Source organism: Marmota marmota, unplaced genomic scaffold (genome assembly GCF_001458135.2).
Source record: "Marmota marmota marmota unplaced genomic scaffold, marMar, whole genome shotgun sequence".
NCBI classification, from domain to species: domain Eukaryota; kingdom Metazoa; phylum Chordata; class Mammalia; order Rodentia; family Sciuridae; genus Marmota; species Marmota marmota.
In genome coordinates this window covers 33,155,416-33,179,607 of record NW_026000093.1, presented here as the reverse complement: position 1 = coordinate 33,179,607, position 24,192 = coordinate 33,155,416, and the positions used below count along the sequence as shown (strand labels likewise).

At 33.0% G+C, this 24,192-nt stretch overlaps 1 protein-coding gene across 13 annotated transcripts in view; it reads right to left on the bottom strand.

The window, feature by feature from the left end:
- The window catches only part of Ralyl (RALY RNA binding protein like), a 650,608-nt gene that overhangs the window by 343,869 nt on the left and 282,547 nt on the right, over window positions 1-24,192 (bottom strand). For 12 of the 13 annotated variants that reach the window (XM_048782745.1, XM_048782744.1, XM_048782747.1 and 9 more), the window contains one exon: window positions 10,601-10,879. In XM_048782745.1, coding sequence (XP_048638702.1) covers window positions 10,601-10,856 — 256 coding nt within the window. In that variant the 5' untranslated portion in view covers window positions 10,857-10,879. Of the gene's footprint in view, window positions 1-10,600; window positions 10,882-24,192 lie in introns of those variants that run through there. The other variant, XM_048782751.1, reaches the window with a different exon arrangement.

Genomic DNA, 24,192 nt, shown 5'->3' with positions numbered 1-24,192 from the left:
TTTCCTCTTAATTCTATTGAGGTGATGGCTTAAATGATTGATTTTGAATGTTAAATAAGTTTTACATGCCTGGAATCAACCTGACATTATAATAAAGGTTATTTATTATTAAGTGTTCTTGATAAGACTTTATCCTATAGTTTTTTTTTCCATATTATGTCATTGCTGGTATTGCATTGGAGAAAGTACTAGCCTAATAAAACAAATTTGAAAATGTTTCTTTTTTATTCCTCTTCTGAGGAACAATTTGCATATGATTACTGCTATTTTTTCATAATATTTGGAGAAATCATCAACAATGACATTTGAATCTGGAATATTTTGTAAAAATATCTTTAANATATATATATATATATATATATACACACACACACATATATATATATACACATATTTATTTATTTCTAATCTAAGATATATGCATATAGGTGTATGTGTGTATATCTTTCTGTCTCTATATCTTCCTGGATCATGACCAAACTGACGTTTCTGGGCAGTGGGAAAAAAAAAATACAATTTCTCTATAAAAGCATGTGGAATTAATTGATATTCATGTGGAAATAAAGCAATCTTGGTCACCATCATGTACCACACAAAAGTCAATTCCAAGGGTATTAAAAACTAAATGTAAAGTATAAAACAAAACAAAAATTCCTTAGGCAGAAACAAAGAAGTATGTCTTCAATGGCCATAGAGCAGGTGAAGATTTCTTGAGCAGGCAGAAAAACACAAGCCATAATAGTTGTGAGGTATCTTTGGGGACTTAGAGATCACCTAGGCCCATTCCCTCCTCATAAACAAGGAGATCAGACCACAGAGAGTATACAATCTTACACAGAATAGACACCTCCAGGAAACTAAAAATCTATTGCATTATCTCCACTTTACAAACACTGAGACCTTTAGTAAGTCACCCACAGTAACAGGGCTGATACTTGGAGAACTGGGACTCTAACAGAGCACTCTAAACCTCCATCTTCCATAAACATTGAAAGCTAAAATTTCAAGTTCTGTGTTTTAGTTTAACTTCAAATAACTGAAGAATTAGAGCATCTAAGCATTTTCTAAGAAATCAATATTCAAAATTTTGGTCCTTACTTTAAATAAATGAACAGTTAAATTCAAGTCTACATTTTGTAAATGAACTTCTTTAAACAAATTTACAACACTGTATCCCTTTCTAAAATTCCTGTAGTTAGCACTTGATATTGTGTATTTCATATATCTTATTTTGAATTTTCCAATTCCTATTGTATATTGCTTCATAGGTACACATTTTATTCCACAATTGCCCTGATAAGTCTTCCTCAAATAAACTTAAAACCCTTTATCCTTTTAGGGTACTTGATCTTCATTACATATTTATTAAATAAATATTAAATATCTTTTTTGATCTTTATTTGCATGTTATTTTCATGAATAGACATATTACTTCAGAATCAAAATATCCTCTAAGAGTTGTGATTATCATTTTACTTTATATTTTATATTGGTGGGGGCAGTGTGTTTCTGAGTCCCTTTTGGATCTTGATATGTGTTGGTAAGCAGCTAATACGACTCTATGTGTAGTGTTGAAAGAATCAATGTTTGTGGTAGGAAAGCATTGTGAAATCAGTTCACAAGTGATTTTCAAACATTTTATCCCCAGGATTAAAGGACAGCTTTGGGTTTTGTATTTTACTTATTATTTTGTCCAGCTGTTACAGGGATCAAATAACAAGTAAGTCAGAAATATTTAAAAAGACTCTTCCAAATGACGTTCAGGTGCTTCCAGTGATGCTGAAGAAATTAGTCTCTACCCACTGTTTTCACTAACTTAGGTTCGGTGATTGAGTCAAAAAACCAATTTCAGAAGCATTCAGCAAATCTCCTAGGCCTTCCATCCTATGTGGGGCCATGTATTTTCCTAGCTGACAGACCATCAGTTCCATAATTCAGTCCATCGTAGAAGTTTGCTAATTAGCATTTGTTTATGGCATTTTAAGTAGCTCTGTTTAATTACTGAAAACTTGAAATGCATGTTGTACTTTATAGCCCACAGAATATTGTTTTTAATGCTTATTAACTGGTGACAGTGAAGGATGATAAAGACTTTTTAATTAATTACCAGATATTTTATGTATACTTTGGACAGTACAATTAAGGGTAACATAGTAATTTTGAAAATAGTAGCAGGAAGTTCTGAGACTTGTCTTCATGAAAACATGCTCTCTTTAACATTCAGTATTTTAGATTTACTTATCTGTAAAACGAGATTAACTAAATCTAGTATCTAGTTTCCATGAAGAATGTTGGAAAGATCATTTTTTTAAAAATGCAACAAGATGTATCTTAATTTTCTTTAAGAAGGCTGATGAGGAAAAATTATATATAAATAAAAAATGATTTTACTACAAACTACTGATTTCAAATGGCCAGGTATTTATATTATTTCACAGAATAAAGGAAACAAAGTAAATTGTATTGAATAACATCTCATTGTAAATTATACTCATTTGTACACTATTCAGGACCCTTCATAACCTTGTGAATGGGTTTTTAAATATATATGCGTGTATATATATATATATATATATATAGCATACACATAGTATTTTTCAATTGATGACCATTTTGAATGTCTGTATAATATAAAATTTGTTGGAAAATTGGATGTTCAAAGCATACAGATTAGACATCAGACATTCCCTTAGTGAAGAAAGAAAGAATGCTGAATAATTTAAAGACTATTTAAAAAATTCAAAGATGTACTAATTAAAATATTTTCTTATGCATATTGCTGACAATGTTCAAATTAGCTAAAGGATAAACTTTTGACTTACATCCTGGCAAGTGGAAGCTTTGTGAGATATCAAGTTGAGAAAAGTATTTTGACAATATGTTCTTTGGTCAGGAGGGCAAAGATAACATTTTTTTTCTTGTCTTTCATCAGTCCAAATGGTAATGGAGTTATATAAGGGTGTTGTGCTAAGTGTTCTTTTTACCTGAAGCATTCTTTAGATGTTTTCTACAAGATTTACATGACTTAGAAATCCCCACTAGGTTTGTATGCTTCTTAAGGGCCTCTGCCATAGAATACATTGTCGAAAATGATTATGTGTACTGTCACTTCACCCCAGGCCCTCTGTCAATCTGTCCTCTCTGGATGTTCAGACTCTGCATCTAATTCGTACCTGAGGGCATATGCAGAAGAATAATATGTGCCCAAACCGAATAGGATAGATGCAATGGTAGAAGGGAGGCATTTGTTAGGATATCAGCAAGGGACATCACAACTCCTACTTTGTTTTAACAAGCTTTGCATGCTCTAGTCAAATGGTGTTGATTTAAAGATCAACAAAGTGAGTCATCTCAGAACTCACCGCTTTTCACTTAGTACTTTCACAAGGCTTTCTTTTCCTTCATGATTTCTGATGCTGTTTGGACATGATCCAATGGAGAGAATTAATGAGAGAAAAAAAAAGCCTCCTAAAAAGCAGTACGTTAAATATGTGAAGAAGAAAAGGACCTTTTAAAATTCATTTTTAAAATTTAATGTCAGTAAATGCAATAAACATGTGGACTGTAGAAGGGGATCAACTTGTTTCTGGTATTTGTGTTTTTAAAGGTTAAAGCAAACTGGTGATACAGTAGTAGGCTATGGTCACAAATACATTATTATTTCTCTAAGGTGCTTCCTTCCACTGAACTTCATTTTTTTTTCAACTGGAAAAGATCTACCCGTATAAATGGTGAGTTATTGTCAAAATTACAAAGCATGATTTTCATATAGATTATTTTGACTAAAACTGCTGGAACATTTCCTGAAATAAATGAATTGTATTTTGTTATTTTGGTATGATTAGTTAGTCTAAAACAGTGATTCTTCACTGATGGCAATTCTACTGCTTGGGAGTCATTTTGTAATACCTAGATACAGTTTTACCTGTCACTACTTGGAAGGAATGTTACTAGTATCTGCCAGTGGAAGGCAGGGATGCTTCTAAACATCTTATAATGCACAGGGAAGGCTTCCAAAATAAAAGCCCCAAATGTCAACATTGCAGAAGTTGAGAAATACTGCACTAAAGACATGTATTGCTACATACAGTTCCCCTGAATTTCAAACTGTAGGCACCACGCTACTTGACAACAAGTAATTAAATTACAGAAACACACAAATAAATAAACATAGAAGACTGAGCAAATAGCTTGTAACACTGGACTAAATATGAGCGTAATCTTTAATCTCAGAGAGTTTATGTATGCTGATGTACCTAGGCTGAAATAAAAATTAATAATTGTTTGATAAATGAATGAATGAGTGAATTTGTAATCTCAGTAGAGGAAATGTTATATGTACAAAAGATACCTTACATAATGAAGAACATAACAGTAAGTCAAAGAATATTCAACCAATGTCCAGTGTTCCTTTGAAGCCAATCTGTGTTGTACTGTATATACACAATATCATAAGCATTTCTCCATACTTGGACTCAACAGAATGCCATTCAAGACCCTTCACAGCTTGGCATCAATCTTCCTTCCCTCCATTATTTTCCATAAGTTGGCTTCTTCATCCCCAGGGCTTTTTCCATTTCTGTCTGCCTGAATTAGACTCTAAGGATAAAGCTTCATCTACCTGGAATTACTTTTTCATTCCTGCTCACCCTCTTAGTAGCAATTTTAAATCTTTCCTCCTCTGAAGAGTCAGCACCCATCATCTAATCATCTACACTGCTGTCTTATTTTCAGCAGTTACTGCTTAAACCATCTATTTAAAGTATAGAATGGCACAGTCAAAAAAAATAGAGAAGATTTTCCTTATCATTAAGATAACATCTGAAGCTGACATCTCCATGTACAAAATTTTACCACATGGCATGTACTATATGCAGGTAAGACTTTAGTTCTTTATAAACGTATCAATTCTGCACTATACTTTATGAACTAAGGACAACTATTTCAATTATACAGGTGAAAAAACCAATTCTCAGTGAATGGCACAGAGTAGAGAAACTGTTTAACAAAGACATACTATTCCACAGGAAGTGGCTGTCTCCTCCTGCTGTGGCTAGGTAAGGTTGATGGAATGTGAGCAGATAGAATGGGCACTAATTTCTAGCTTGAATTGCAAAAGAATCAGACCACTGTCTTTCCTTTGTCTTTAATCCAGCTGCTGGTTGGATGTTTTTCCCAAGGAGACCATGGGAGCCACACACTGAAAAATGTTGGAGCTCCCTATGGCTGGTGTCCAGAAGTTCAAGAACTAAGTCTCCCCCTCTACTCTTTCTCCTCTGCTGGACACTGACTACATTTTATGTGAAGAAAAAATGCATTTGTGTGTGTGTGTGTGTGTTAACTACTCAAATGCGAGTTTCTCTGATAAGGAAGTTGGCATAGTTAATATATTATACAATATTTGTCCTATGAGAAAGAACAAATAAGTTGACAAGTCTTGTTTAAGTACAAAGCAATAGATAATGAAATTGACCATACCTTCCCATTCATCCAGGGTGATCATAATTTAAGCCTGTCTCCACATCATAGCAATCCTTTCCACTCTCAAAATCATCACTGTTTGGATGATAAAGTGTAGGATATGGAATGAATTATCAATAAGGATAAATAGCAAAAACAATGAGGGTTAGCCAAGGTGAGTTTGAATTTTTTGTACCACCATTTGTGTGATAGAGGGCAAGTTCATTTAAGCTCCTACCTGGAAGAATGGGTGTAAATATTCATATTAGTCACCTCTCAGCAATGAAAAAACCGAAGAAGATAACATATGCATGAAAGAGATTTCATGAAACAGCTTTGACAACGTAAATATCCAGTTATGACTCAAATTATGAAAGAACAACATTTTAGGAAATGTGTAGGAAGTTGTCTGTGAATAAAAATCTTTCTTTAAACCAATATGTCATTCACTCTAACCTTTGAATAAAATAAAGATGAGTTTATATTTGATGCATATTTAGGACTGGATTCTACTTAGAAAAAAACATGAAATAAGCCTAATAAATAGTTTGGCTTTTGAGGTTCTGAATAACTAATCCTACATCAAAGAGATTTGTGCCCTCTTCTAGCAACAACCCCAACTCTAGCCATCCAGGGAGCTTGCAAGTGCCCCATTCTCCTCCTTTTCTTCCTCCTTATTGTTTTATTCCTCTCCCTTTTTGTTTTTTCTTCTTGTGGTGTACTTTTCAAGGAGAGGAAAAACATTTTTAGTAAAGTCCATTCGTTCCAACAATAACCACCTACCCAGCCAATTGGTCCAGCATCTATTTACTGAACATTTACCAAGGAAGTGTGAATACTCAGCTAGAAGCTAAGAATTAACCACACACACACACACACCCTCATAGAATTTACAGCTTAGAGGGAAAGAGTTCACAATATCAATTACAAAATGATAACTATAAAAACACAATTGAAAAGAACATACCTGCAAGAAAGGGAAGTAAAATGTTTCAACAAGACTTGAGCAAGCAAAGTAGATTTACCTAATGTAATGAACATTAGCTCAAGATCTGAAGAATGAATAACTAGGTAAAGGGAATGAAGAAATGGGGAAGCAAAGTAAGGTGGTCTGGAGCTTGGTAGGGAAGGACATTCCAGGCAGTCAAAACAGATGTGCAAAGGCCCTGTTCAGGGTAAGAACTTGCACTCGTCATGGAACTGAAAGACATCAATTTAGATGGGATGCTGAGCAAAACTGTGATCTGTGATGGGAGTCTGCAGATGACCAAGAGACAATGTCGTGTCGCAGGCCACAGCAAAGGTCTCAGTCTTTTTTATGAGTACAATGATAAGTCCCTGAAAATTTTAATCAGAGGGTGACATGATAGAATTTGTATTTTGATTAACTTCAGTGGATACAAATGGTAGTTGGCGATAAGGATACATTGCACATTCATTACTCTGAAGACATTCCTGATAGGTCATCACAAGCATTTGTTATAAGAGATGCTGAGTATCTCTCTCCACCATTTTCTTCTTTACAAAATTACCTCCATTACTTCCTTCAGCATTGGGATTAATAGTGTATGTACCACATTTACTTTAAAATTAACAATCCTTATTAAATTTGCTCCTACCTGAAATTCCATCCACATTTGCAAGACTTTTCAAATGTGAATGAAATTAACCTCATTTTCTATCTTCTGCATTCTTTTTCTTAACCAGACTTTGCTAAGTAAAGACAGGGACCTGTTTACAGGTTATAAAATACGAATGGTTTCTACAGATAAATTTTCTGGGTGCTCTGTTCCTTCCACCATTAATAGATAACTTCTAAAGTTCATAAATTGTGTCTTTTGCAAACTTACAATTGTAACAGTGAAATAATCTGAAAATAAAGACATTAGGAATGTTTATTTCTAGAACAAGTGCAATCAAACCTGGGTAATTAGTGGATACATAAAATTTGGCACAGATCTAAATTTAGTCTCTAACCTCTACATGATGCTTTTGTTGAAAGGATACTTTGTGTGACCTCTCCTATGAAAAATAGATAGTACAAGTCATTTCCGAGTTTCCTTTTATCTTTTGCAGGTGGATAGCAGACACTGGCTGGAAGCAACAGCAGGAAGACAAGACGCAAGGACAGACCCTGGGAGCAGTCCCTGCAAGCGTGCGTGCACAACCTCGGAAGACAGTTTTGATTCAGATCTTTGCAGATAGTTCATCAGAAATGTTTTTCTCTTTTTTAAAAAATTTGTTCAAGATATAAATGACGGTAGAATGTATTTTGACATATAATACATACATGGAGTATAACTTATTCTAATTAGGATCCCATTCTTGTGGTTGTACATAATATGGAGTTTCACTGTCATGTCATATATGAACATAAAAAAGTTATGTCAGATTCATTCTTTTCAGGGAACCAAAGATTTCTCCACAGATTCATTATTAGCTACTAGTCTCTTCTCACTCTGTCTGCTCCACTTAGGTGAGTTTATCATTTTCTGAGCTTTAACACTACTTGTGTCGACTCATAATATATCCTTAGTCCAAATCTGTCCATTTAGTTTTGGGTCTGTGAATATAAGATTTTGCTAACATACGTGGATACTCTCAGGCCTGCCCATTAACCTTAACAGCATACATTCACTCATGAACTTATTATACCAAACCCCTTTCCCTTAAAAATCATTCTGCATCAGCTTAGAGAATTATTAAGACTACCCATCCTAGAGACTAGCAGGGCTGAAACCAGAAATATGAACCTCATGTTTAATTCTTTCTCTTTTTCACCCACTATGCCAACTAGTTATAGTTTTATGCATCTTACCTGCTTTTCATACTTTTTCCTCTCTTTTATCTTCTTAATTTGAAACTTGATCACTTTGAGTGGACTATCAACACACGTGCCTGTGTATAGTTTTTATCAATCATAATACAATCATACTAATTTGTCCAACAAACTTCTGGGTTTTCCTTTAACTAAGACATTTCCACATAGCATTCACCTGCTGATGATATTTCAGTGGCCCCTATACTTACAGCATCAAAATAGCGACTAATAAGATTTGTCATTTAAAAATTTTTGGCAAATTATTATTATTATTATTTAATCAGAAATAGCTAAATACATTTCCACAAGTATCTGCTAGTTCATAACAATCAGGGTACGAACAATAAGTGGGATTTTCAATGAAATTGGTTGAAATGTGGCTTTGAAATAGGAATTTCAACTTAGAAAAAACAGAAAGGTCAGAGTATGAAGGTAATTAAACAATATGGAGACATTATGGAAAACAAAGAGAAAAATGAAAAACTGACTAATGAAAAGCATTACCTTTCTTTAAGATAGGGGAAAACTCAACAAGAATAAGGTAAATAAAAACTATATTCTTGCAATGATTACTTTTGAGTTTACAATAGCAGCCACTTTAGTAAAATATCTTTTGTATTTTTTCTCAAAAACTATTATCTTAGACTTACTTCACATTTTTCTGAATTCCATGCCTTCTGAAACATTTTTCTTAAGTATCTTATATAATTTGATAATGCTCATAATATTTTTTAACACTCTTCATACTTGGTGTCTCAATACTTTCGTTTATTTCATATGGTCCTTTGGCTTTATGTGTATGAACGGGACAGAGGTAATATAAAAATTAAAACTTATAATCATATACTAATGAAGGCTATGAAGGATGGGAAGCTGAATCACAGCATATACAGTGAATGCTAGGGGGCAGAAGACTACTTTATTTAGGTAGGCTAGTCAGGAACAGCCTGTCTTTGGAGGTAAATTTTGAGCACAACATACAGTGAATCAGGGAGCAAATATCCAATGGAGGAACTAGCAAGTCCAAAGCCACTGAAATAGGAACAAACTGAAAGGCTTGAGGCACATCCAGGTGGATAGTCTTAGTAGAATGGCACAGGAAGGCAGAGAGGAGATTGGGGATGTAATGGTAGGGCATTGTAGGCACAATACAGAATGTTACCTTTTATTCTATGTGATAAGGCCTTAGAAATCTAGAAACAGGCATAATCTAATTGGTGTTTTTAAAAGACAATGTCAAGAGTGGAAAGAGCAAAGCTAGGAGATTCTCACCATAGTCCACTGATGTAAGATGGAGGCCTGCGTGAGCTGGCCTTCAGGGCAGATTTAGAAGGCGACTGGGTTTAGAATATATTGGCAAGCAAATTTGATGATGGATTATATTTACAATGTAAAGGGAAGGGATGAATCAGGGTTGAAACTTAGATTTTTATTTGAGTAATGAATTAATAAGTGTTCCACTTATTGTGAGAGAAAAGTTTAGGCTTGGAAATAGTAGGGTGTAGAAAATCACGAGTTTGTTCTGAGGTGCCTGTTGGATGTCAAGAGTAGATGTTGTGTAATAATCAGTCTGAGATACAAGTCTGGGCAGGAAAAGAGATGTAAGTTAGGGAATCATTGACATATTGATTGTATTTTTCCATATGTAGGGAGACACCTAAATATTATCTAATTTTTACTTTTTACCTATACATTAACTGAAAAACATTTTCTCCTGTCTTTGAATTTTACTTCAGAGTATATTTTTCTCTCTGAAAAAATACAATGTTATTCCTTGGACATCAGGAGCATATCTGATTATTACACATGATTGAACAGGTGTGATACACAAGATTTCTAAATCTATAAGAGTGGCGAGTTAAATGCCTTTTTCTCTTCTACAAGGTTTGCTTCCTTTCAGTATATTTTTACTTCTTCCTTACCAAAAATAAAAATTGGAAATAAAGAAAATAATTAGCTTCTCTGAGCAAACACTATAATAAGCAAAGTTTTGCTTAGTTTACTGTTACCTGGAAAATACACACCTTTTCAAGGAAAATAAAGTTACATGTGATGCAAATTTATTATTTGCCATGTTCTGTTAACATTGGTCAAAGTAACACATATTACAAAGCAGCCTTGATCTCAAGTTTATAAATTTGCATGCAAAACATGATACCTACATGCAAAAGGAACCAACATACCTATAAATACTCAAGCACTATAATTGGCTAATGAAGAAAAAGATATTACAGTGATGCTGGCTTTGCAAAGACAAAACCATATGCAGATGCGTGCAGAGAAAACCTACTATGCAATCTGAAAGGGAACATGGCTTACCGAGCGGTTGACCTGCGATGATCCTGGCATTCTCCCCAGCCACTGCAGCTCTTGCGTGCCGCTCACTCATGTACTGTACAAATGCATAACCTTTGTGAACGGAGCATCCGACTATTTTCCCATATTTTGAAAAAATGGCTTCAATGTCAACTTTCTTGACAATGGCTGTGTTTAAATTGCCGATGAAAACACGGGAATTGATGGACTTGGGGTCATTCTTGTTGGTGACATTGCTGGTCTGTGTTTTGCCAGTCATGGTTGGCTCACCTTGTTTTAATCCTTAAACAAACAAAGAAACAAAATAACACAGTCAGAAAGTAAATAATTAGGTTCCTAGGCATCATTGGCTTTTTTTTTTTTAGCTCTTCAATATTATACTCAGGAGAACTCAAATCCCAAAGTTTTACTGATTTTCTTGAGAAAAAAAAATTAGTAATATAGAAAGTATACATTGCATGGCTAAATGCAGGGAAAAATACTTAACATAATGTTTTGAATAAATTCCTGATTCATTTATCCAAAATTCATTTCCAAATAAAGACTGAACATTTCATAGAATTTTTTAAAATTTTTAAAGTAAGCCCATTTTTGCAAAATAAAGTTTGAGGAATAAATTGCCTTTTTTATGTGAACAGAAAAGAAAATGCAACATGAATAAAGTTCGATGAAATATCTAACATAGCAATGTAACCTCAGTTAGTCTTGGACAACATGCATTTTTATTTCTCCATTTTCTATAACAGGTATATATGTTATCTATTTCAATATCAGAAACCTATTATCAGAAACCAACAGTTAATTCAATTAAAGGCTGTGGAAAAGAAAAAAGAAGGTATTAAAATCAGAAGTTAAATTAGAAAATTTAACATAAGGAAAGCATAATCTTGAGGGTAAGAGATTTAATTAGAATTAATTCTGTACATGTTATTTAACTGAACCAATAGCAAATGTCAATTTTTTTTAAAAAGCATGTATAGTCAGTGTTCATCAATAACCCGAAAATTAGTAGAATTGATAAAACTATTGAAATTTTATTTTCAACCTAATTTTTTTTATCCCTTTAATAAGAGGCCTAAGGACTGCTAGTATTTTTTTTTTTTAATTTTTTTCTGAGCTTGGGAGAATGCTTAATTGTGCTTACTCCAACCTAATGAAACTTTTATTTCTAAGTACTCCAGCACTTACGGATTTAGTTTTAAGGACTTAAAAACTCACCTAACACCTATACTTATTAAACACATATATTCTGCCAGACATTATCTTCTATCGTACCTATTTATTTAAAGAAACTCTTATGGTGAAACTGAAATGTTGACAAACACACTCACTGACATTGATGATCCTTGTTGAACATTGGCTAATTGATACATTTTGTCAGCAACAAATCCATATTTATATGAGGATTCTTAAAAATAATAAATGCATTTGATTTTTAAGAACCATTTAAAATGACATTTCTAAATTAAGTATTAAGGTGGTAGAAGTCTTAAACGCATGTAAATTGGTATCTGAAAATCTATCCCACATGCATTTAAATCAGATACTCCTAAATTAAAAATAACCAAGTAACATAAAAGTGTTTTGGATAAAACTGTTAATTATTACTTATGTGGTTATTAAGGCTTTACTTCCAATGGGACCCTCAACATTATGCATTTGTCTTTATAATGAAGGTCAGTTTAATAAACAAAGTGTTAAATCATTTACATAAAAATTAAGACATCTTTAGAAACGAAGAATATAATGTTGCCTTGTATTGTTTCACCTTAGATATATTTAACTGGCTCCCTTATAAATTACTCAAACTAGGATTAAAAAAAGGAGAGGTCATAATTTTTTAAAAATCCTGTCATCTGAGCTATTGTATATCTCAAGACAAATAATCTCAGAATCAACTGAAATAAAAAAACAAATAAAAGTATGTGTATATAACAATGTTAGCTTTTTCACATAATCTAGTGTTAGGTTCCATTTCTTACCAGAACAGGCCAAAGTCAGTAATATGATCCATGGATGTCATATTATTTTCTTTTTGCTCACATGTGATAAATATTTTTAGAAATATTATTGTTATTTGCTATTGTGAATATTTTTTATGTTTGACATTTTATTTTCTGGACAGCGGTATATTGGGTAAGATGCAAACACAAGAAATGTTGGATTACATCAGACCCATGGTCTATAGAGCCCCAAGGTCTGTATTTGACAGTGGTCCTCAGTCAAATTTAATAGGAAGGTACATTTGGACTCTGAGTTCTCACTGTAAATGTCAACATGTGATCTTTGACACCATCTGTTTACCACATGGGGTGACCCTCATGGCAAACTCCCAACTGTCAATTGTATAATTGTAATTAATGACTACAAAGTACCCTAAAATCTATATGCATCTAATCTCTCTCACAAAGACTCAATTGCCAGTTTCTATCAGCATTCATGATAATGAAGGAATTATTTTGTGGTGTCATGTGTTATTACTTCAACATTCTTTAAAATCAAGACTCAAGTTAGTTTCTAATGTACCATTACTTGATTATTAGTCTAGTGTTTGGTTTGTACATTTCTGTAATATGCATTTTCAATCAATTGAGGAAGGACTTCCACTGTCCGTCATGATAAAATAACAGGGACTTAATTAAACCTCCTGATTCACACAATTAGAAAACCAGGTAAACACAGATGAAGCAACTGTTTTTCAGACATTAAACCACAAGCAGTGAAAAGCTAAGACATCTAAGAGAAAATAAATTAAGTCCTAGGATAGCCCCAGTTTTCTGCCTGGAAAGCATGTTTCAGATCTTGGAGGCATACAAAAGGGTGGGGGAAAGTTTTGCAAGTAGAGACACTGACATGAGATGAGGAGATGGAGAATAGAGCACAGAGTATCTGAGGAAGTGGGGCAGTGTGTGTGTGTGTGTGTGTGTGTGTGTGTTTGTTACTGAAAACTGAACCCTAGCATTGATTGTATGCCAGGCAAGCACTCTAGGAACTAAACTAATATCCCTATCACTGTGAGGCAGTTTTTATGAGAAAAGAGAGCCATGCAGAAAAAGAACTACAGAAATCTGATTCAGGCTGTCCCTTGAATCAATGCTGAACTCTGACATGCATACAAAGGGTTAAATTCCATGTGGCTGGATATAAAGATATTGTAAAGCTGTGAACCAATGAATTTCAAGATCCAAAACGGCTGAGAATTATTGAAGTTCCTACCAGCAAAAGTAGAAGGTCTAAACTGACTTCCGAAGCATCAAGTTTAGACATCAGAATTGGTGGACCTTAGTTATTGGTAACAAAAGATCCTTAGGCCAGTCCTAGCAAAATGTCAAAACCAAGTGATGGAACTAAAGCAATGAAAATGCCTATCAGAGAAAAGCATAATTAAAAAAAAATAGCAACATGAAATGCATCATCTCCAGAATCTGGATCAAAACCGCCTAGTGATCTTAGGCACTTGAAAAATATGACTGTGACCAAGAGAAAAATGAAACATATATAAATGAATCAAATGGAACTTAAAGATGAAAGTTAAAGTATACAAGAATTCTTTAAAGAAACCACTGGCTAGATAAACAGGTGATAAAGCTTTGCAGAATAGATAGGGAAATTTGAAGCTGTAGGAATAGAGAATAACCAAAATGTAATATATAGAGAAAACACTGAAAAAAAAATCTACACAGGGCTTCAGAGCTCAGTGAACAGTATCAAGCTATTTAATATACATATCTCTGGAGTCCCAGAGGAGCCAACAGAAAAATATTCAAAAACATAATAGCCAAAAATCTTCTAAATATGATAAAAATGATAATCTCACAAATCCTAGAATCTCAATGAATCCCAAGAAGAATAAATACACAGAAACCCATACTAGATATATCAGAATCAAATTACTGAAAAGCAGTGATAAAGAGAAAAATTGGGGCTGTGAGGCATTAAGAAAATGCTTACATTCTTACAGAAAAATGGGAATAACAGTCAAAGAAATGCTGCAACTACAAAACAAATGACAAGGGAAATATTATTTTTTTTTCAGTAAAACAGTTTCTTGGTTCTTATTCAGAAGTTTGAATGAGTTAAATTGTCTCTATGAAACGTGCTATAAAAATAAAAGATAAAACTGTAAACTATGGTTGTCTCATTGAATTTTCTGTTATGATGTGAATATTCTGTACCTGCACTATCAAAAAATGTATTTATTAATTATGCATGATTTCTGAAGTGCAGCTACTATAGCTAGCTAAGGAACTGAGTTTTAAATTTTACCTAATTAAAATAAGATCACATTCTAAAGGGTTGCTCTACACAGAAAGATTAACAGGGTTTCAGCCCCCTAAAATACCATAAATCAGAGACTATCTAATTATTTATGTCTAATTCACACTTTGAAAATGAATAGCTAGTACTGAACAATTAGGAAAGATATGATTGTGTTAGTTAAATTTAAGAAGAACAACAAAAATGTTTAAGTAGCTGCCATGTGAGAACAAATTTAAAAGATTAAAGTTTTTATTCTGAAAATACCAGCAGAGATGGTGAATCCTCTGTAAAATCATAGAGAATGTGTTTAGAATAAATAAAGCTTTTCATGCTATTTGAGGGAGATTTCTATCCTTGAATCCCAACAGGATATATTAGTTATGAATTAAAGACATCTCTAAAGTGTACTTAGAGAAAATATTTTTTGGAGCATATAAAATTAACAGACAGTAAATCACATCCTTGCCCCAGATCTGGTGGTCCTGAATTTTGTAAATATTAGAGGCACTCAGACTAAAATAAAGAGTAAACAACAGAATAAAAAGTAAACAAAAACAATGAAAACACCCAAATATTCAAAAGAATCAATCAACAATATTATTATATACCCTATTTAAGAACTCCAAATAATGATTAAAGAGATACAGAAAATAAAATAAGAAAAATATAAATTATATCCTGAAAGTTACTATTGTTGGATTCTTGAGCTATACTCAAGTAAATACCATAGGAAAATGCTAGAGTTTACATTGTTAAGAATATAGAGATTAAATAGAAGTAATAGAAAAGAATCATATTTAGACAGAGGTAGCAGGTTAAAATTGTAACTACACATTGTATCTGTGACTAAATTATTAAATACATCTTATTCCACTTTGCATGGCTTCCTTTGTTTAGGTAATTAATTAAAATACACTCAAGTATGCTAAGATAAAAATTGAACATATAGAAACTAAAGTTGCAATTTGTCAGAGCACACAAATTAGAATGGGGAGGAGATAAGATAATATCCAGCTGAGAAGACCAGAGAAACCTTCTTAAAACAGGTAATATTTGAATTAATTATTAAAAGATAAAAATTTAATAGCATGCATAAAAGGACAATTGTTTTCCAAATTTTTTTTTTGAATTCACCTTCATGTACCAGAATAATTTTTTGTTAAACATGTTAATTGCATATATTCATAGTTAGGAAAAGGGAAAAACATAGTTAGGAAAAGGGAAAAACAGAACACAAATAAACTATTTAAGCATGTCTTCTTGGACGAAGTAAATCAAAAGAATGCCATAAAAAGTCTGAATTTATTCCACAAGCTGGGCGCAGTGGCACACGCCAGTAATCCCAGCAGTTCTAGAGGCTGAAACAGGAGAATCGCAGGTTCAAAGTCAGGCTCAAGAACAGTGGGGCACTAAGCAACTCAGGGAGACCCTGTCTCTAAATGAAATACAAAATAGGGCTGGGGATGTAGCTCAGTGATTGAATGCCCCTGAATTCAATCCCTGTTACCCCTACCTAAAAGATCCATAGTTTAGAAAAATAAATCCACCACACCAGTGACAATTTTTCAATGGATTTTAAGAAAAACTTCCTGTCAAAAATTTTAAAAATCTGGGTTTGGGTTGTGGCTCAGAGGTAGAGCACTCACCTAGCACATGCAAGGTCCTGGGTTAAATCCTCAGCACCACATAAAAATAAATAAATAAAGGTATTGTGTCCAACTACAACTAAAACATAAATATTTTTTTAAAAATTTTAAATCTATGTGTAAAACTGTTTTGTGAAAAATGTGATTCCCAGTTTGCAATGAAGATGTCACCATAATATATCTGGTATTATCCCTCTTATTTACAATTACGATGAAGATTCCAGTCTTGAGCAGTGAACTGCTTTCTGAAGCAAACCAAATGTAGGCTTTTGAAAGTAAAAATATGGGATATACATAAATTTGAAAAATTTGAACGGTCATATATACACATAAAAGAAAAAATGTAATCCCTACGTGAAGACATTTTTTGTAGTTAAAATTTTATTTCTTCATCCCTTTTTAATACTTAGAAACTAAATTATAAATTATAACAAATATTTTATCACAATCTATATACCAAGTGTCATTGCTTATTATTTGAACACCCATTTTATTACGTTGTTAAATAACTTACTACATACAACTTAAATTCTTGCTTGGTAATAAAGTTATATGATCATATTCTTTGTGTGCTTGATCGACATTTGTCTTATTTCCAGTTTTCTTTGGTCACAAAAATATATTGAGATGAACCACAAATTTTATTAATTGTAAATACCAGTGTTGAAATTCCTTGGTCAAATAGGATGGGGAATATTAATTGTTATTAATCCTCAACTAGATTCCTGAATGGTTGAATATTTTCCCACTAGCCCCAGCAGAACAGAAAGTGTCTGTTTGAAAAGCATGCTCAAAGCAGTTTTGACAGCTGCCAACTATTCCCTAAGTATCACACTCCAGAGTATTTTCAAATTCATTAGGTTAAGTAGGAGGAATGGAGGGACCAAGAAAGAAAATACTCTGATTTGTAATGGTGAATGAAGAAGTTCAGAGTTAAGCTAGGCTGGTTCCAATAATAGAAAAAACAATTCCCTTGCACTCAGGGAAAAATGAAGTAGTGTATGGAGCTTCCCAAGCATATCGTCAGTCATTATTTAGAAATGCAAAAAAAGCCATTTGTATTTTACTTGTTCAAAATGTGATTTGTTAAATCTACAGATTACATTTTCAATATGTTGGTGTTACAAAGTTATATGTGAATGATTAGTAAACAATTCAATAGTTGATTATGAAGAATGAAAACACTACATTTAAGAACTCAATCTTTCAGCAGTTTTCTGTCTTCATAATTCAATTCAGTTCTACACTTGTGAATTACAGTCATGGCAAAAGCGAAATTTACTATTCATAAAGTTTTTGATAACATTGATTATATTCACATTAAATTTGTTTGTCCACTTTTTCAAAACTATGCTCCTCAGACAGTGAATGAGGTATGTGGCAATAATACTATATATGAACATAACAAACTAATTCCATTTTATCTACTATTTTATGTTTAGAAACAAATAATGGTATTTAGTATATTTTTGATAAGAGCCTGTGTTGGAAATAGAGGTGACATGATAAATTTCATGATATTGATTAATATGAAAGACTTAGGAAAATGAAAAAAAATGCTTAAAATCTCAGTGACTAGAACTATAAAATTATGTAAATGATATTTCATTAAATAACTCATCAAAATTTAATGAAATTATTAAGAGCATCATTAAAATAAAACTATTTAGAAAAAGAAGGATGATATTAATTTGTTTATAGTAAGTAAATAATATTTCCTAAAATACAGAGACTAGATTTGAATAAGACCAATAATTATTAAGATCTAAGCATTTTGCATTTGGAGATTGAAATTAATTGAGTGAAAAGCAAAAATAAATATATAGCATTGACAATGTAACATTTAGTTTAAAAAATTAATTTTTGTATAGATTATTCTAACTACTAAATTGGAAATCAATGGATATTGGTAAGTCAACATTTAAAGCAGGTAAGAAGTGGAATATTAATAAGCTTCTGTGTTAAATGTGATTAAAATTAGTTCGGTACATACAAATTACTAAATGGTTGGCATTTTGTAAACAAAGATTAATGGGAGGTATTAAACTCTCACTTGGGGAACAGTTAATAAAGAGCTGCAGACTCAAAGTATTATGGTCTATGAGAGACCATTACTGTGGTTTGAAAGGGGTTAGACACATCCATGCAGAAATGTGGCAAATCTGAAAGAATACTGGCTAGGTCAGGCCAAAAATCACAAATAATGTTGGAAAAAAATAGTGCAACTCTTTTCTTTATTGATGTATTAGTCTGAACTGTCATGATAAGGTGCCATACTGAATAGCTTGAACAACAGTAATTTATTTCTTATAGTTATTGAGGCTGGGAAATTGGAGATCAAGCTAACTTCCCCTCTCCTTAGGTTCCTGGTGAGTGATCTTTTTCTGACTTGCAAAGGGCTGCCTTATCATGTGTCCTCACAGGTAAGAGCAAGAGGGGTAGGGAGAACAGGAGGGACAGGGAGAAGGACAAAGAAGGAGATGGAGGGGTGGAGACAGTGTGCTTGTGTTGACTTCTCCTTCTTTTATGGATACTAATTCTATTACAAGGTCCTCACTCTTATGACCTAATCTAAACCAAATTATCTTCCAAAGGCCAAACACTATCTATCACATTGGGAGTTAGAATTCAACATAGGAATTTTGAGGAGACAAAGTTCTGTTTATAGCAGTTCACATTAACCAAGGGTGATCTTGTGGTTTTGAAGTTTAGGGGAAATGGAACAATTTTCCTATGAGAAGCAACTTTATAATTGGTATTATATCTGATCTATCAGAGATCCTCATATAAGCATGTCTATTTGTTCAATAACTACATTAAATGAAAAATATTACAAAGAAGGAAAAACAAATAATCAACTTTAAGTCAGAAAGTTAAACATCAACTTTAAATTAAAAACAATAAAATTCAAAGAGATAAACCATATGATGGTATAACTCAGACATATTCACCCAAAGGTTCATATTCTCTGTAACATTCATATTCTCTGTAACATTCATATTCTCTGTAACATAATCAAACTGATATACTTCTGGGAAGTTTAGTGCATGTGAGAGTCTTGAACACTTTCTCCTCTGCAAAATGAACATTTAGTAGCAAATCTGTCAAAGATGCTGATTGTAATTATGCCTTTATGATAACTTTCCATTGCTCAACATGACCTAGTCAGAAAATTGTTTTGAGTTATATTAAGAAGTCAAACCAACAATCATGAGACTCTCTTACTTGACTAGGGGAAATAGGTCAATCAGGGTCAGTACCCACTTATGATAAAAGGGTCTTAGGAAATGGAACAATTAAGAAACAAGCTTCCTCTGATCCATTGAAGATTTTGTGATTGGCACTATAGAGACACTATCAGGGATTGTGCATTAAGAACAGACACAACCCTGTGGAGGCACTGACTGCTGTTTGAACCATTATATGTCAGAAAGGCAAGAACCACGGGGCTGCATTACCTCAGTTTGTGACTGTCAACAGTATCCAGTGGAAATGAAAACCTGTTGAAAAGCCCCTCCTAGGCTGGGAATAGGCAGTAATCAGTAGTGCCTTCATTCTTTGTTATATCATATTTTTTAAAATATATGTTGTAGCAAATGCTTGAAATGGCTTTAGGCAAGAGATTATGAATTTTAAAAGACTGTCTATAAGTCATCAAAGCTATCTTAATAAAACAGTTGTTCAACACTTAGTTTATATTTCATAAGCAGAGAGCATTTATTGTATACCATTGGGCTAGGTGCTTATTAAACATTCATTCACTTGCAGTAGTCCCCCCAACACACACACACACACACACACACACACACACACACACTTATTTCCTCTGGGATCTGGAGTATTTCTAGAAAAGTGTTCCAAGTTACTTAAGGGAGATATCAATTACTTTAATGCACAAGAACTACACATTGAGAGGCCTCATCACCACCATAACTAATGTCACATTGAGGGGAATAGCCACAAACTACTAGGACATACTTTATAACTTATATTGAGAGAGAATGGCTGATAAAGTATCTGGAGAATGCCCAGAGAGTGTTCCTAATTTTTTTTAATTTAATTTTCTTATTTATTTTTTTCGTAATAAATGATAAGATTCACCAAACGGTAGATTCCTAATAGTGTCTCCGAAATAACATAAAATAAAGTAGATAATAACATAAATTTGTATTCAACTTTTTCTGAGTCACCTGATAATAAATATTATGGCATAGTTCACTTCACAAAGATCAGTAAGACAAATATGGAGAATCAAGGCAGGAACATGACATTCACTGCTAAATGCATATTATATGGTGTTAGCAATAAAGAATTAGTAAGAGGATAACCCTTGGGTATACACTGAAATAAAAATCTGATTTATTCACTATATTTATTCACTGAATAAACATCTTCCTCATTTAAAAACTCTCAGGTCACTTAAAACTAAATTTTAGGAGGTAAACATTGCTATACCTACAGGAGAAATTCACTCGCTCTTAGTTAACAGGTCTATTCCATTCTTGTCCTCTTTTTCAAGCTGTCAATCATGACAGTTCCCTCAGGAGTTAAATTTAGACCACTAAGTGATTTCATGTAGGCTACTAAATGGCCTGCAGAGATGAACAACTTTCAATCATTATTGATGTTGCTTTGGCAGACTGGCCCTGGAGTGAAAGGTCTTAAATCCCACAAACATTCCCCCGAAATTTCCTGTACTCCCCTAAAATATAAATAAATGTCCTACAAGAGGTGAAGTGGTGGATTTCCTTCAGCAAACTAAAATGTATGGGGTTGCATTAAGTAGCAAAGAAAAATGGTACAGTGAAAATTCCTTTTGTATGTGTACATCAGATAAAGTCCCTGTTTACAAATTTCTTAAACTCAACTGCTATGAATATAGATGTGGTGTCATATATGATAGCATCTAGCTATGCAGGTGTTGCAAATAAATGACTCAGAACATAATTTCTCAGTGGAAAAGATCCTATCCTTGTGGATGCAGTAGTCCATGATGATATATAAGACTTTCCACATCTTCCCTACCCTTGGCTACCACATAAGGCAGATTCTGTAAAACATTGGAAAATTTTAAGAAATGAAGAAATTTAAAACTATGCATGCTCTTCTCTGGGAAAAAACTATAGGGTTGTTATTAATGTTCATCCCTTTATACACTTAGTCAAGTTTAAGAACTGGTAAGATATTACTCTAGAAATAATAGCAAGCAGAGTGACTCTAGGTATGAGGTAATTAAGCCACTTAAGCATCTTAATTCACTGAACATTTATAGTTCACACACATAAGCATAATTAGTATAATATAGATTTTTAAAATAATACAGATTTTTAAACTTTGAGAGAAAAATCTACCTTAATTTTTAAGAATGTTTGTCAATCAAAGTTATACAAACAAGGATTCCATTTCCAGTTCTGCCTCTTTCTTGCCAAGTAACTTTGGACAGTTATATAGCCTCTCTGATTGTGTTTTCTCTATATAATTTAGAGATGGCAGTAGGAACTGCTGATATGACTTTGAAAGGTTTCAATGAGATGGAGTAGAACATTAAGCACAGAATTTGGCATATAGGAAGTGATTAAAACTTTAAGCTTAGTTATTATTTAGAATATATGCATGAGTTAGAAATTCATGCCCTAGATTGTTTCATTCAACAAAAAGAATGTTTGCCTATTTTTAGGTATACTGGGTTGATTCAAGGATGATTTACATTTCTCCTTTGGTAATTTCCACATTTTCAGACAATTTTCCGGAAATCTGATGACTTTTATGAAACTTAGATTTGGATAATGATTCTTAGTGTTTTATATTAGTTTATTTCTAAAATTTGTTTGCAGGGTTCTTTGGAGATGTTGCACGACCTCTCACAATATTTTGTATGAGGTTATTGCAGTATTGAAGTTAGCACATTGGTATCAACAGAAATTCTTTTGAATCAACTCTACCTGAGAGTGTTTTAATTCACAAGTGACAAATCATAGCACTGGTTGATATTCACCTGTGCTCATGAGCAATTGTGACCCTACAGGTATCTTGCTTTGGTGTTATGGTCTAGGCCTTGCTCAGCACTGACATACACATAATAAGGACATGATGTTACAGAAGCTCTGTGTTTGAGCTTCTACTTAGAGTCTTAGGAATGACTTTTACATTCTCTTTGCATCTTTGATTTTACATGCAAGGCCTTTTATAGCCTCTCCAGAGCTCAGGGCGGTTACACAGCTCTACGCTTCAACTAGAGTGTACAGTTCATGTACTCAGGTAATAGTGTTCTTCATGACTCCTTTTAAACAATTTATAAGAGAGAATTTTCTACACATTTGAGATACAATGAAATGATTATGTGGGGATGATACCTGGGAAGAGCAAATTCCAGAGTTGGGCCAACTCATTGCAGACTGCATTTATTCAGTCATATACCAGATGTACTCCTATTAGCTCCTGTTAGCAATCCAAGTGGATGGCACTGATAGACATTAACATTCACCTGGTCTGTTGTACCCATACACTGACTGATAAAGCTGGTTTATGGTTTAAAAATGTCTGCGCTAAACCAAAATAGAATATCCAGAACAGATCTGTGTCTTTCAGAGCTGAAACCTAGATTTCTACTAATGAGAGTTCTCCCTCTTAACAGGAATATAGTATGTGTACTTGAAAACCAGGGACATCTTACCCTGGTAAAGTGAAGAAAGGTATTGAGTCCCCTACTTGCTATTGGAGTCTTCTTTCTTCATATTAAAAAGACTTGTAACTTTTGCTTGGCTTCTTGACATCAATTTTTGTTTAATGCAGTTGTCACTAGAGAGTTTCAAAATGTACTTTACATATAAATTATTCTCAGAGTATATTATTTAAAATGCTGAAAATTGTAATGTTGAGACAGATCATGCAGCTTCAAAACAGAAGCAACAAAATTTCTTCTCCAGACTAAGGTTGCACTCAGAAAATTTAAATATCTGGTCATTGAGTTATACAAATTTTGCAAATGGAGATAAAATGATTATACATTTGACTTTTAGAAAATTGTGGAGAAAATTAGATTAAAAACAAAGTGAACTATTTTGGGGGTTTATCTATCAATTTATGATTCTCTTATTTGCCTTATTTTTCCTAATAAGCTAAATTCAGGGATGACATCTATAATACATTATTTATATATATATATATAATGTACACTGAATCTTAACATAATTTACCTTAGGGTTTTGAATATATTTAGGCTTCAATTCTTTCTGAGTTAATTAAATGTATATATAATTATTCAAAAGATAAATGAGTGGGTGGGTAGATATCTACTGTTCTTTTTGTTTCTCACTGATATTACTAATTGAATTAAATGTACACATCTATATCAACACTTGCACCCAAACTCCAGCCCCACCAACCAAGAAGAAAACAATTAAAATATTTTATTTTTTATAATTTTGAAGTAATTTTATAACAACAGTATTCATTGATATATCTATTGCTTTCAATGATAATATGATGAATTTTACTGAGAGTCAAACTCCTGACAAGAAACATTCAGATTCTGCTAGAGGAGAAAATCTTTCTAAAAGGTTAACATTTGTAAAAGGCTCTGTCATACCTCATGGGCAGGAAATAGGTTTTTTTCCTTGTTGTGTCAACTGAAAATTTATTCCACCCTTATATACTGTATGTAGAGAATTTTTCTTGTCCTTTATGTGC